The following is a 15,515-nucleotide window of genomic DNA, read 5'->3' on the forward strand; positions in this document are numbered from 1 at the left end:
TACTGATAATCCCGTGCACCAACCGAGAGTAGGCTACACAAGATTTAAGCACAGAGCTGCCCAGTTGCGCATCTTCTCGGTATGGTGCCTAATTCAAGTCTGGAAATAAGATAATTTGCAGATTATTAGATAGGAAGTGGTAATTTAATGTTAAAGTGAACATGTTTAAAAGTATGTCAAAAAGAAAGGGTTATTTTGGACCGTTTCTTTAATTAACACCTCACTGGTCTATTGACCACTGGGGAGACCTAAAAGGGGACTGCTGTTACGCGCCTTGGGTGTGTCAATGGACGTCACGGAAGTCCGCTATCCGGTGCTGCACTGTGGGAACTGTATAAAACCGCGCCACTATCCAAAACGATGGGAAAAAGTTGCACTGGAGTTCAAGCGTGGTGTCCTGTTGCGTGATCTCCCGCAGCTATCCTCAGGAAACCAACCATCTCTATTCACTGACGATCAGCGCTGAGCGCCACAGCCAAGTGCGCTGCGCTGTTTTAAGTCTACTCTGGAGGGGGAAAACCAACAGCAGGAATAAAACTGGTTTCATATTTTAGATTTGAAACCCGCTCGCTGCATCGGAGTCACCAGAGATGATGAATTTGATCCCCATCTGCCTGCTTTGTGGATTGTATGCTGTTCTTGCAAAAGGTGAGTAACAAGTTTACATGTGTTGATGCAACACCGCACAGAGCACCTGCTGTTACCATTTGAGCTGGTGTTGATAACTTGTTTGGCTAGCCTATTTAAAGTTCTTATTGCGTTTTTATTTGTTAGTCCACTCCAAACGGCTGTAAACTGAAAAGGAAACTAGTTGTAACCTTTAGAAAATTGCATTTTACGCACCAGTTTTTGATGGATATTATTTCCCATAGAGGGTCCTCTAGGGTCAAAAGGCATCTTGACGCTCTTTAAAAAAGAATGTTATTTCCATAACCAAGGCAGAACATTCAGTCTTTTCTTTGAAGAAAAACAAAAAACTAAACAAAAGATGCACAAATGCGCCTCTTTATTGTGGCGCGCTGTGGTGCGGCTGCTCATTTATTGGTCAATTAAGTCGTCGGCGCGGTCGTGTGTATAAGGCTGTTTAGCTGTTTAGCTCTATTAGCACCGAGTGCAGTGAGGGAGATAAGCACTATCCTGCGGGACACTTGTTTGGATAATGCGGACCTCTGTGGCCCGGCTTCTTTTGCGCTTGGCCCCGGTTGAATGGACACACGCAGGGCGTTGTTTCCTGAGACTGATGAGTTTGTCTAATGAAAGCTCTGATTTAAAAGAACGAGAGGTCATGACCGACTGAAGGAAAATATCCATTGGGCAGGAACCGGGGTTAATCTGTGCTTATTGCTGAAAACAGTCGACAGGTTGCTTTTATGTGCCCTCTGGTGTTATTGGTCTTTGGTCGCCAAAAGGGGAAAAAAATTACTAATTTTGTTTTCTCCCAGAAAAACGAAATAATGATTAACATTAACAATTAACATCAAGTTACTAACTTCATACGGATAGACTGATATTTTAATTGTAAACTATTAATTTATTTTTAAATAATTGTTTTGAATGTTGTCTCTGTTATTTTTTTTATTAAAGTAATCAAAGTATCACTAATTATCTCATGCTGAGGACACAGCAAGGCCTAGTGTAATTTAATTAGGCAAGATTTTAGGGAACTAACCTTAATTATATACATTTTTTATATGCATTTTGTCAATGTACTGATCTGTCAAAAATTAGTTTTGGGGCAATTACTGCAATAAGTATATAATTATGATACTAATTGGCTGTTGAGAATGCCAGGAAAGTCTTAACATACATCATCATACATTAATATGCATTTCAGATAGATACTTATTCATCTTCGTTTGTACCCATCCCAATGTCCTTGTTGCCATTGTTAAGATATTACAATCAACCTTATTAGCTTTAATAAAGATGACAATATCTGATAGAATGGACACCTTGAATTTTTTAGAAAACACTCATTATAAAATGCACACCTAAATGTGACATAATACTTACATATCGTCAATTTATTGACATTTTAATTATTATTACTGTAAGTTGGCTTACTTGTTGCATGATCACATCAAACTGTAGAAAATTGAGGGTATTAGATTAATTCTCTAGAAATTGTTTCCAATTTTTTTCTTCAAAAACGGCCTTGAGGGGCATGTTTATTCTGTGTTGAAAATCACTTTTGTTTGAATAATTTAAACATTAACATCTGTGTCATCAAGTGTTTCTTTCAACATTCCTGATAAGGTATTGAAGGTATTTTCCCTAGTGGTGATGAGTGAGTGTGTGGAAAACTGCCAAAAAAAATTATGGGCATTTCAATTTCTGTGGTTAAAAATGTGACATTTAGTAACAAAAAAACAAAACTTTCTAATTTTTAAGTAGAAAATGTCACTTTACAGCTTGTTGAAAAAGCCCCCAGAGGGCCTGGAGGAGATCCCTAACTTCCTCTCTGTCTTCCCTCACCCTGCCAAGTGTGTGTGTGTGTGTGTGTGTGTGTGTGTGTGTGTGTGTGTGTGTGTGTGTGTGTGTGTGTGTGTGTGTGTGTGTGTGTGTGTGTGTGTCTTGCCTACTCACACACTGTGAAATCCAAGGAAATAGTATAGGAAGTGCTAGCAGTGTGAGTATTGCTAGATCTGCTCAATGGGGAATCCACTGGGAACAATGATGCTGACAATGAATGGTAATAATGGACTTTAGTGATAAACTAACTCGCTGCTGTACAAATGATTTAACTACTGAGCGGTGAGACAGTTGTGTTCTGAGGAGTGTTTTGAGCTCTGTGTTGCACACTCTGTAAGAAGCAGTCACAGTGAAGGACGGACTTCCCTGAATGATGTTTCCGCTGTTGGAAGGAAGGAAGGGCGGACAGTCGTCTTTATCTCTCATTAATAAACTTCAGCGATGAAGTGGAGAAATGCCTTTATTTGATAAACAAGAGGGACACTGCTTACGCATTTCCACACAAGTTGTCAAGTGGCCTGAGCGAGGAGATGTGCAGGGGGTCACAGATACTGTGGCCCTGGATGGAGTACGTGCTGTGGAGCCGGGACTCACCAAGACCGTTTCTGCAATCAGTCAAGAGTCCGGTTTAGTCCGGTTTGTAATGGGCAGAGCTAACAAGAACTGTCCGAGATATTTATTGGTTGTTAAGTGTTTTGTCTTCCAGGATTTCCTTGGAAAGTGATCTCATATAGATCTGAGTCACCCCAAAGGGACCTGGACCATTCATGACTCCCAATCATATGATTAGAATTTAATATAAAAGCATCCAACATTTTGCCATAAGAGTTTATTAATAAACATTCTGCTTCAATGGAGTCCCAGTGCTCAAGCCCCCATTTCAGAAAGTAAACATCCTGCCAGATGTCCCTAAAGAATACTCCGTAATGAAGTCTTACAAGCTGATCTTGACCTCTGACCTCTCTGGAAATGTCCATATGTTGATGAATAAATCCTTATCACCTTATAATTACTAGTATCTACCCATACTCCAACTTGTTTAGTGATGGAGTTGTTGCCACTACAAATGTCTTCTGATTTTCATCCTCTTTGCAGACAAAGATCAAAAGGGGAAGTATAGTGTTCCTATTCTGGATGTGAAAACCCGGCAGTTGGTCCTTGACACCAACCAGACACTACTGCTCCGCTGCAGGTGAGTTTAAGGTAGATAGGCCATGAAAACCTTAATTTGGGCAACGGTGTAGCATGGCAATCACAATTATTGATATCTGTGAATCAAAGCAAACACACCCCTTAAACATAACCATCTTTAAACCTTAATAACTTAGCATTAACAGAAAAAACATTGTCAAAATCACCACCAAAACACTTATTCAAATGTAATGTTAGACACCAAGAAGAGGTAGAAGCAATTTTCTGACTTTTTTACCAACTTAAATCTTTATTGCTAAGAGATTTGCAACATTAAATACTATGGTAAAAAGAACATTCACATTTTTTTCCATCATTCATGCAGTCTTATTGGTGGATTCATTTTTAGCTACATATAGATATTTCTGTTTTGAGTCTTGTATAATGTAAATTTTTCCCATTGTCCTTCCAGATGTGCTTCTTGTACTCTCAATATATACGTTTTTCTATTTTCTTCAGCAGTTACGGCCCAGTGGTGCTGTGTCAGGGACGTTATTCATCCCCAGCTCCTCTTAATATCTTTTTTACTTGCATTTAATAGTATTTTAGCCAAAAATCTGTTTTTTTTGTCATTTTCCACACAAAAAACAACAAAATCAGAAGAGCTGCACTTTCACAGCTGCACTTTCATATGGCTCTTTGTAGTTTTGCTTATTTAAAGCTAATGTACTTGCACTTACTACTTATTGTCTTGAGTTTGTACCTTCAAGGTTGAAAGCACTTAATTGGAAGTCGTTTTGGATAAAGGCGTCAGCTAAATGACATGTAATATAATGTAATGTAAAAGAAACTAAAACATGAACAACCTTTATAGCATCTTCATTAGCAGAATGTGAATGCACATACAAAGATGGCCAAGTTTTGGGCGCCCTGGTAGCTCTGGAGTACCATTAAGGCTTACTGTAGTGGCACGGGTTTGAGTCCAGCACAGGGCCCTTTGCTGCATGTCTTCCCCTCTCTCTCCCCTGCCTTTCCTGTCTGTCTCTCTCACTATCAAATAAAGCAGCAATGCCAAAAAAATTATCTTTGCAGAAATTGTTTTCTAAGCAAACTATCAACCCCTTGTAACTTTTGACCAGGGGTCGCTGGGAGCTGACATGGGCGTTCCCATCAGGTTTGGCCAGAGATCAGGTGCAAGTGAAGGAGTCTCGCTGTGGGAGGACAAGCCAGCAGTACTGCAGCCGTTTGATGGTCATCAGCACCCAGACCCAGCACACTGGCCTGTTCCACTGCAGATACCGACACAGAACCCAAAAACAGACCTCCATCTATGTATATGTCACAGGTAAGACACTGCTGCCTGAGGTCAAAAGAACGGCACTTATTTTCTTCTCTGTCTTTCTTTCTAGCTGCACTCATTGAGCAGCCCCTCATGCCCTCACGCCCTCACCCCCTTATCCTTATTGTTTATATCCCCAGGTTAAACAGGATGCGGTGGGTGCTAAATACAGACCAATGCCAGAGAGCCAATTATATCCAAACACTTTTTGTCCCAACAACACATCCTTCTAGATGACTCTGGCACAGTTTTACCCCCCACCCCCTCTCCTCCTCTTTTTTCAATCCGGGCCTACCTCCCTGTTGTCTATATATAATTCCTTTTTTACTTTCGTTTACGTGCTACCTCGAAGCCAGGAATAGCCCAGCTGCTGAAAGGCTCAGGCCTGGGCAGAGTTTCCCAGGGCATCAGCCTTATCTGCTCTGCTCAGCCTTTCTTGAAGCATCCTGTGCTTGGGGGAGGAGGGGAAGAGCTTGAAGGGGGTGTGCTGGGAGGGGATGTCGCTGTGTCTCTACAAGGTGGTGGTGGGGATGTGTGTCGAAGTGTGTGTGTGTGTGTGTGTGTGTGTGTGTGTGTGTGTGTGTGTGTGTGTGTGTGTGTGTGTGTGTGTGTGTGTGTGTGTGTGTGTGTGTGTGTGTGTGTGTGTGTGTGTGTGTGTGTGAGGAACTGAAGGATAAGATGGCCAGTGGCTCAGTGGTATCAAGGGGCAGAGGAGGCATGATGTCTACCTGGCCCGCTCCTCCCTGTCCTGGAGGGTGGTGCTGTTCGGACTGGGCTGTGCCAGGCACGGAGCTGGGCTGGAGGCCAGGGTCACAGGGCACGCTACTGTTTGGCCAACAGGACCCTCGGGGGCCATCAATTGCTCAGGTCACCATGTCCATTAAGCATCAGACTTGGCCTGCGGCTCTGCTCAGACGTTGCCTCCCTCCCCGAGTCCTCTATTAGGAATCAAAGCAAGAGAAGGAAGCCCTCAGTCTGTTAGTCCTTTGGGTACTTTTGTTCGAATGTTCAGAGATTTGCTTCTTGAATAACACCCTACGGTAACAAACAATACAGTGAGCAACACCCAGACTTTTCAATGGCACAGAACTATTACAGTAGTCGAGCTGGGAGGAGAAAGTTCAGCAAGGCCGTTTGATGCTTCTAAACAATCTGTGTGTTTATTGTTGACTACAGGCTGTCATTTGCTGAATGGGTATTGAATGAATGGGTGTGGAGGACAGTGTATGTTTAGGAGTGTGTGTCTGTTTGTTTTTATTTGTTGCTGAGATTGATACTTGGGAGTGTGTGTGTTTGTTTGTGCATAAAGGCAGGTGATTTGTTTTCTTTCCTTTCTGTGTGTGCATGAAATTAAGGGGTCAGTTCACAGAAAATTGCAGAAAAAAACATTTTCTCACTCAGGGAGGTCATTTCCACTGCAGGACTAATCCCCTGACCTTTTAAAATATTATTTTTGTCCCCCTCACTTTTATTGTTTCAAGTTTATTTTCTTTGAGTGGATGTGCTTTTTTGCCCTGGGTTTCGCCTCTTAGCCTCCATATAGGCTGTCCTAACTTATTGATGAAGGCTACTGGACCTGTATGTAGCCTGAAAGGAATTTTAAAAACTGTACCTAGGGCTGATCAAAGAAAGTGTAAATGTTCTTTAGGTTAAAAAGAATCTGTCAAAGATAAGATAATGAAGCTCAGTGCACTTTATAGTAAAGATGCAAAAACACCACACACACACACACACACACACACACACACACACACACACACACACACACACACACACACACACACACACACACACACACACACACACACACACACACACAGGCACACACAGGTGCAGATTACACTAGCTAACACTCCCACACTTCCCAGGAAAAGCTTTCTCACTCAAAGTTTCCCTTACACACACAAATATGATTAATCAGATAGATGTGGTTAGAAACAGATACACACACACACACACACACACACACACACACACACACACACACACACACACACAACACACACACTTCTGAAACAAAACTTGCCATGCTGTATGATTGTATTGACTTTTTTTATTTCTATATACAACAGCAGCATCTTTTTTTCTAAAACTGTTTCCTTGTAAAACGTTTCAATGGAACTATTATCTACCAGAGAAATATTATATTATTTGGCAGTTATGTCAGTGGATTATCCAGAGTAACCAGTTTCTGGAAAGAGATGTTCTTGCTGAATTTTTTAAACATCAGTTTTCAATGCTGTTAAAGCTGCAGTGGGTAGAAAGCAAAAAAACACCAGAATTTGTAGTAGAGTGAAACATCTTCTTGCAGCTCTCCCTCTCCCCTCTGTCTCATGGGCTTATGCATGTGCAGAACAGCCAATAGGAATGCTCTCCCTTTCTGAAATGACCTGTGATTGGTCTGAGTCTCCTGTCACGGGCTAGATTTTCTAAAGACTGAAAACCAGAGCTAAGAAAAGGTGCAGAAGTCAAGTTCTTTTCTCAGATCACGTGAATTTTTAATTTTTAAAGGTTATTATGAAGTTTTTGCCCAACATTGCCAAAAATAAATTTCCTACCACAGCTTTAAAGCCTTAAACCTATTTTTTTTATTCACCTACTGGTATGGAGGCAGAAATATCAGAAATGAATAGAGCTGAAACTATGAATCAATTAATTGATAAGTCCATCTACAAAATGTTTATATTCACTAATTTAGATATTAATAATTTCTGTCCTTTTTCCAGCAAAAAATATCAACAATTCTCTGTTTCTAGCTTCTTAGGATTTTCAGATTTTCTCTCTTTTATATCACTGCAAATGTTATATATTTCGGTTTGGTTGTAGAAAACAAGACATTTAAGAGGTCAACATGTGTTCCAAGAAGCTGTAATGGGCATTTTTCTGTCATTTCTGTGAACTGACCCTTTAAACTGTACACATGGTTGTATACTTTAATTTATGTGATATTAAAAAGAGTCATGCTTATTATCCGTACCCTATGTGTCCCTGACCGCAGTGTTTGGGTTTCAGACAGCCAGCAGCCATTTGTGGAACATCCGGGTATGAGCCCAGATGTGTTGTACATGAAGGAGAAGCAGCCACTGGTCATCCCCTGCCGGGTCACCCACCCTAACGCCACCACCACACTGGTCAAGGTCAGTGCAGGAAATATGAATGAAATGACAAGTGACAGTTTGAATGTCTTTATAAATTCATGTTTGGGTGCAGAGATCTGCTCTGCATCATGATCGCCACATGTAGCAAGTGTATCTTTCTCTTCCCAATCACACCACTCACATTCTCTGCTCATTATCACTTCCCAGTTTTTTCGTTAGTGCTCACATATGCACACAATGCACCGTCCCGTTGTTTCCTCCTCTCCAGATCATTCGCCACATTGTTCTTATCTTGGCAGCCATTTCTCTGTGGCGTGTGGGTCCGTTTGTTTGTGTCCGTCTGCGGATATGTGTGAAAGTGTGTGCGGATATGGTTGTGAGTGTTGGTGCTTGAGTGCTGAGTGAGGGGGCAGACAGTGTTACTAAGTGCAAAGGGGAGCATTTAGAGTGCTTGTTGTCTGCTTTTGTATGCTGCTGTATGGATTTGATTTGCCTGTGAATGAAGCAAAACCACCTGTCTGCTTAAATCTCCAAGAAAACCTTCTACTCAAAGATGCCCCTTTCTTTACTGACTTTTTCCGATGGAGCGGCGCCCACAATGTCCTGTTGGCACTGTTTCTACCTCTGGAGACAGGACATGGGGTCTGGAGTGCCCCTTTGGCCCCTGGCCAGCACCACTTCCCACATCTCATCCTCTACCTCTTGTAGTAGGAATCCTGGCTGCCAACTTCCCCCAACTGATGCTGTAAACAGCTGGTTTGTCAGAAGGAGGAAGCAGAGGTAGCTACTGTTGGCCCCAATAGATCAAAGTAAAGAAAATTCCCTTTAATCACGAATGCTGATCATTAATATGACGGCCTGTGCGTCACTGTTGGAAGCTTATTATAGTATAAGTACAATAGAGTAGTTGTAAAACATACAGAAGGCTCTGGACTAGACTGTATTTGTATGCATTAGATGCACAAGACACTCCAACAATTTTGTATCGCACTTCTATAAAGTTTAATGACTTGCAAGTGACAGATTAAAACAGAATGGTCAAAATTGTTGCAGCATTTCCTGACTCTTAGCCCCTAGTATGGTTTAAAGTTACATCCTAGGTCATACACTTTCCATTATACAATTCTAAACTTTGTTCAATCCTCTCTGCCTGGTAAATGTCTTTCAAACTCCTCACAACCACACACTTTCTTTTAATAATTAGTTATATCAAAAGTCTGAGGATTACCAAAGTTATTACAATTCATCCTGAGGTGGAACATGAATGTCTGAACTAAATTTCATATGAATCTATCCTATAGTTGTAGAAACATGTTACTCAAGACTACAAATGTGAGCCTCGTGTTAGGCAATAGGAAAAGTCAGGGGATGATCAAAGTCGGAAGGATTAATTCTGGTCTGAACTAAATTTCATGGCAATCCATTTAATGGTTGTTGAGATATTTCAGTCTCAATCAAAGTGATGGACGGACTTACAGACCAACATCGCCATCCATAGAGCCACAGTGCTAGTATGGCTAAAAGACAAGAGGAAAGCTGCAACAGGAGGAAATATCTCAGAACTTGAATTTCTCTGTTTTTGGGATCCAGGAAGTGCAAACACATAAATTGAACAAACCAGACCATGCATGACATGTCCTACTGTTCTAACTGTGATCTGGCCCTTAAAAAAACACACGTGTTTTTTGTCTAGCTTCCATCTCCTCACAAATGCTTGGATTATTATAAAAATAGCTGTCCTCCTCCTTCATCTCCCTTTTCTAACCCTGCGCTGGCCCAACCAGAAATCCACTGCCTATCACACTCCCCTCTGGAGTGTTTTTTTCCTGGAGGGATTTTGCACTTTGTCTGGATCTCTAATATGACCCTTCTCAGCGGGAACAATACCCATGAGGCTCTGCTCTCTCGCTCTCACTGTGAAAGTGACCAGGAGGTCCGGGATGACGGGGTCGACCTGGGGTTCCAGTCTAAATGTCTATATCCTGTAGTAACAGGATGCGAGGAGATGGACTGGAGTCACGTTTCTCATATCCTGACTCCTTTTACTAATTCGCTCCTCCTCCTGTTTCTCCACCTCCACCTTTGCATAACCTCCATGTAGAGAGGGTACTAAGGGCGCTCAGACTCGGGGGTGAGTGAATTTGGGAGGACGGAACAGTGGGAAGCATCTACTTTACAGGACGCAGAGAGGAGGAGGAGCTCAGTAGGGTCTGAGAGGATCGCCTCATTCTGGGAGGGGGGATATCAGCCAGTTCACACTGGGGGTGCAGGAGTGGGGGGAAGTGTGTGTGTGGTGGTTGTGTGGGGGGGTCCACCTGTTCCCTTGAGAGTGGGTGGGAGGCTTCCACTGTGTCACAGAAATTCTAGTAAACATTTCCTTGAGGCTGCCTTTGAGAAAACAACAAAGTTACACAAGTGTCCATATCAAGGTAGCCAAGTATTATGAAACCAACACTGTGAGAATACAGGCAGCATCATCTGGGGCTTCTTTTGACATATTTTACGCTCTAATTCCAAACCAGACCTGCGACTGTCTTAATACAACCTGAGGTGGATTAGTCCAGTAAAAGTGAAAACGAAAACTCACACCGAGCAAAGAGGAGCTGGATTTGAGCTCCTGGAACAGTGAAAAATTAAATAAACAGCATGGCCACACACTTTGAATATTTATAATGGTCTATGCATTAAAATGATTTAGTCGCAGTATTGTAAAAACACAAAATACAGCTTTGTGAGGAAAATCTTAAAATACGTTAAATTCAATATTCAGGGACCTGAAAGACATGCAGTTGACTTGCATTTTTATGAAGACTTGTGCCTTCACTTAAGACTTGCTTTTACAAGACTTAAAAATGGACTTGGACTTGTTTAAAATTATTTAAGACTTGAGGTCCATTTAGTAGCTGTTGTGGAGTTTTCAATCATACTTGAGATTTGACTCCAACTTGCCCCCCAAAAGACTCAATGGATTTTTTATTGACATGTATTCTTTGCTTTTGGGGGCAGAGGCAATGCATCTTGGGATTTATTTTCTCTCTGGCAGCAAATAATGCAGATGACCGCGTTTTTTTCCTATGTTTTTTCACCGGTAGTGTTGCATATCACATGTGACCATGTTCCTTCCATATTTGCAATGTTTTAATGTTTAATCATTGGGATGGTTTTCTGTAGCTTGTTCCTTAATTTCTCCACTTGCACAGTACAAATACGTGAGATTTCAGAGTGGTGTAAGTGTGTCTTTGTTGTCATGCTTGTGGTAGAGTGAAACATTTGATGGGTGTTGTCTTCTCCTCCCTCCTCCCACAGTACCCTAACCACAGCCTGAGTCCAGACCAGAGGAACATCATTTGGAATAGCAAGCAGGGTTTCACCATCCGAACTCCCACCTTCTATTACATTGGCCTCTTCTACTGCCAGACAATCACTGATGGCATCACACACAAGTCGCGTATATACTTTGTACACAGAACAGGTCAGCAGTGCACGAATTCCTTTTAGATACAAAGCAAATCCCACATAAACATGTATGTATGTCTCAGTGGTGTCTATGCAAAAACCCTAATCCACTCTAACTATATATATATATATATAAATATGCATTTTAACCATAACTATATCTTTTTTCTTTCTTGTCACAGTGAGTAACATCATGGAGGTCTATCTGAACAGTAGTGGACCTGTGCAGGCCCTGAAGGGAGAGAGGCTAGTCTTGAACTGCACTGCCACCGGGGAGTTGAACACCAGAGTCAACATCACCTGGGACTACCCAGGAAAGGTCAGACCTGCATTAAAGTATGCAGAGACAAATTACCTTTGGCAGAGATTGAGCAGGAGTGTATAATTATATTAACATACAGATCCTATTCAAGTAAACAGACTAGTTATTTTATTGATATTTAAAAGTAGAAAATACTTCTTTAAAAGTTTGTTTGAGCAAAAGTAAAAGATCACTAATTTAAATGTAGCGTAAGTAAACCAATTCAAAATAATCCACAAAAAGTGCACAATTTAAAGAAAGCAAGATCACTCTTCATTTACTATCAATCCTTTCACTTAAATTTTTCGAAGCTCACAGAAGCTGACAATATTTTTACGTTGCAAAGGATGTGATCTTAATTGAAGTACCAGTGCTGTACCACTTTCTAATAAGGCCTATGGCATTAGGGGTTTATTAGTCTATATCCACGACCTTCCACTTCTGGGATTGCCCCGTTGCTGCCGGAAAATCCGCCGTATGTCCATCTTTTCGGCCTGATGTCCATTACCTTCAGCTTTCTTTGTGTTGGAATTTTAAACTCCGGTGGATTTATGAGGACTATCTGCTCCTCAGATCTCTGCAGGGTAAATCCAGACAGCTAGCTAGACTATCTGTCCAATCGGAGTTTTCTGTTGCACGACTAAAACAACTTTTGAATGTACATGTTCCACCAAAACAAGTTCCTTCCCGAGGCTATTTTGCAGCGGCACCAGGGCTCCGTGCGACGCTTAGTGCCGCCCATGGTGATTGTGATTGGTTTAAAGAAATGCCAATAAACCAGAGCACGTTTCTCTCCCATCCCGAAATGCTTTGTGGACTAGCCAGACCTTCCTCAGCAGCGTTGTGGAGGAAGGTCTGGCAAAGCGAGACTAGGGGTATATTAGTTGTGACTATGACTAGCATGACTTAATAAATAATTTATTAGAGCTTTATAGATTAGCAAGAAGCCATTTGTACAGCCACCCTTTTGTTTTTTTCAGATTGTTAAAAAAATATTACCGGACAGTTTGACTACATGCTCCAGAGCATATTTTCCATTATTAAGAAATTAACATTTACAACTCGGAACTTGATAGATCATTGCAATTAAAGAACCCTTTATAAATGACTTGCCCATTATCTAACAGGCTTTTAAGTAAGTCATTTATAAAGGCCTGTGGGTTTCTGACTAATAATAATATACTTTTTAATAATAATAATCTTACTTTTTAATCTTTTTTTGAAAGTTTGACAGTATAGACAGACAGAAAAAGTGAGGGTAGAGTGAATGGATGACATGCAACATCAAGTGATCAACCCAAGGATGTGGTTAAATAAAATGCTAGATGAGGATATAAGTTGTCTTTATTGCTGCCATATTACAGGTGTATGAGAATTAATACTTCATTTATTAACCATTAATAAAGAATTTAATTACAACTTGTAAACCCTTTACAAACTATGATTTATCAGAAAATGGTCCTTACATACCTCAAATAAAAAATAGGTGCACTGTTGGTTAAAAAAGTTACCAACACTTGGGTTCAGAGATTTTCAAAATAGATTTAAGAACACACAGATGAGTCTTCAGTGTTAATTCTGTGGCTCTTCATCTCTCTGCACCTTCAGAATAACAACACAGGCTCCACTTCCAAGAGGCTCCTGAAACACAGAACGCACATGTTGTTCTACAATATTCTGACCATCCCGAAGCTCCAGCGTTCAGACCGAGGCCTCTACACATGCCGCGTGACCAGCGGGGAAAAAACCAAACAACAGAAAGTCACTGTTACAGTCTATGGTGAGTGTCTTCCACTAAAACTTCCTGACATTTATGTGATTCAACCGGTAACAGATTGTCTGGAGGGTGGTGGTTAGATGTCACAACAATGATCAAACTTTTCCATTCACTTTCTTAATCTTACACAAATATGTGCATGTTTTTCTTACATTTAAAAATTTTAGACCGTCCGTTTATTCGCCTGAAGTCCAGACATGGATCTATGATGGAGGTACAGGCAGGACAGAAATCTTACAGAATCTCTCCCAAACTACGAGCGTTCCCTGCCCCTGAAGTCACCTGGTAAGAGATCATCTTGATCCCAAAAATGAAACCTAACCGCCTTGTTTTTTGTCTTTATTTTTTATTTTTTTTGCCTCCCTTTCCAAATGTCTAATAAAGTTTGCGTATTGTATCTATTTTAATCTCTGACACACTTCCTCAACACAATTTCCTTTGAAAGGCCTTGGAATGATGTTTGTTTTAGCAACCAAGCATTGCTCATCATATTCAGTCATTAAAATGATTGAAGTCATTCTGTAATTTTAGACTTTCAAATGATTTTCCTCCATTAAACTTTGGTTTATACTGACAATCATACAGTCCATGAAACTTTGCTCAGAGGTCTTTTTTTCTGACAGGTTGAAGGATGGCATGGTGGCAGCAGAGCAATGCTCCAGATACCACATGGATGGGAATTCCCTGGTGATCCGGGACGTGGCAGAGGAGGATGCTGGGAAGTACACTGTCCTGGTACGAATCCAGGAACATGGACTCTACCAGAATCTCACGCTTACTCTTGTGGTCAATGGTGAGAAATTAAATTCTTCACCCACCAACAACCTTTAGCTTTGTCTTAGACTTCTCTCAGTGTTAAAACTTTTGTGTTTATTTGGACTTCTTGTCTGACAGTGAGTCCTCAGATAGGGGAGAAAGCGGTGTCGTTGCAGGACCCGGGCTCGGTGCCACGGGGGAGCAGACAAGCCCTCCATTGCACATCCCACGGAGTCCCTCCTCCACACATCCAGTGGCTATGGCATCCCTGCCCATCCAAAAGCCTGTAAGTAGCCCAGAAGACTGAATGCAGTGCAGTGTACACATTAAAATCCTGCCTCTACAATGAGCTGTAAACCATTTAAAATTGCACCAGCTGGAATAAGCTTCAATATAGTATAAAAGTCTTCAAACCTTCCTTTAGAAAATAGTAATATTTAAAGGAACCCGCCGACTTATTGGGAATTTAGCTTATTCACCGTAACCCCCAGCGTTAGACAAGTCGATACATACCCTTCTCATCTCCGTGCGTGCTGTAACGCTGTCTGACGGCTCCAGCATTAGCTTAGCCCAGCACAGATCCTGCAGGTAACTGGTTCCAACTAGCCTACTGCTCCGAATTGTGACAAAAGTGACAAAATAACGCCAACATGTTCCTATTTACATGTTGTGATTTGTAGAGTCACAGCGTGTACAAAAAACAACGTAACATGAGACACAGCCATCTTCTAACCGTAAACAAACCGGGAACTATATTATATACGTTGTTTTTTGTACACGCTGTGACTACAAATCACAACATGTAAATAGGAACATGTTGGCGTTATTTTGTCACTTATTCGGAGCAGTAGGATTACTGGAACCATTCACCTGCATGTTCTGTGCTGGCCTGATGCCGCTGGAGCTGTCAGACAGCTTTACAGCACGCACGGAGATGAGAAGGGTATGTATCGACTTGTCTAACTCTGGGGGTTACGGTGAATAAGCTAAATTCCCAATAAGTCAGCGTGTTCCTTTAAATATTTTGATTTTAATAAACTCAGTATGTTGTAACATCAAAAAGGCAAACATACATATATATATATATATATATATATATATTATTTTCAAATAGTTAAATTCATAAAATGGCACATTGTTGCTGTTTTTAGTTGATATCAATTTAAACTTTCAATATTTTGTACA

The 15,515-nt window shown here is 41.1% G+C and overlaps 1 protein-coding gene across 2 annotated transcripts in view; it reads left to right on the forward strand.

Annotated features, from left to right (window-relative positions):
* The first annotated feature begins 368 nt into the window (after positions 1-368).
* The window catches only part of flt1 (fms related receptor tyrosine kinase 1), a 40,668-nt gene continuing 25,521 nt past the window's right edge, over positions 369-15,515 (forward strand). For both annotated transcript variants that reach the window (XM_039789675.1, XM_039789674.1), the window contains exons 1-10: positions 369-648; positions 3,568-3,664; positions 4,743-4,948; positions 7,955-8,079; positions 11,347-11,512; positions 11,679-11,815; positions 13,406-13,577; positions 13,742-13,859; positions 14,198-14,367; positions 14,469-14,616. In XM_039789675.1, coding sequence (XP_039645609.1) covers positions 591-648; positions 3,568-3,664; positions 4,743-4,948; positions 7,955-8,079; positions 11,347-11,512; positions 11,679-11,815; positions 13,406-13,577; positions 13,742-13,859; positions 14,198-14,367; positions 14,469-14,616 — 1,397 coding nt within the window. In that variant the 5' untranslated portion in view covers positions 369-590. The remainder of the gene's footprint in view (positions 649-3,567; positions 3,665-4,742; positions 4,949-7,954; positions 8,080-11,346; positions 11,513-11,678; positions 11,816-13,405; positions 13,578-13,741; positions 13,860-14,197; positions 14,368-14,468; positions 14,617-15,515) is intronic.

The sequence above is a fragment of the Perca fluviatilis genome, chromosome 22 (genome assembly GCF_010015445.1).
Source record: "Perca fluviatilis chromosome 22, GENO_Pfluv_1.0, whole genome shotgun sequence".
NCBI classification, from domain to species: domain Eukaryota; kingdom Metazoa; phylum Chordata; class Actinopteri; order Perciformes; family Percidae; genus Perca; species Perca fluviatilis.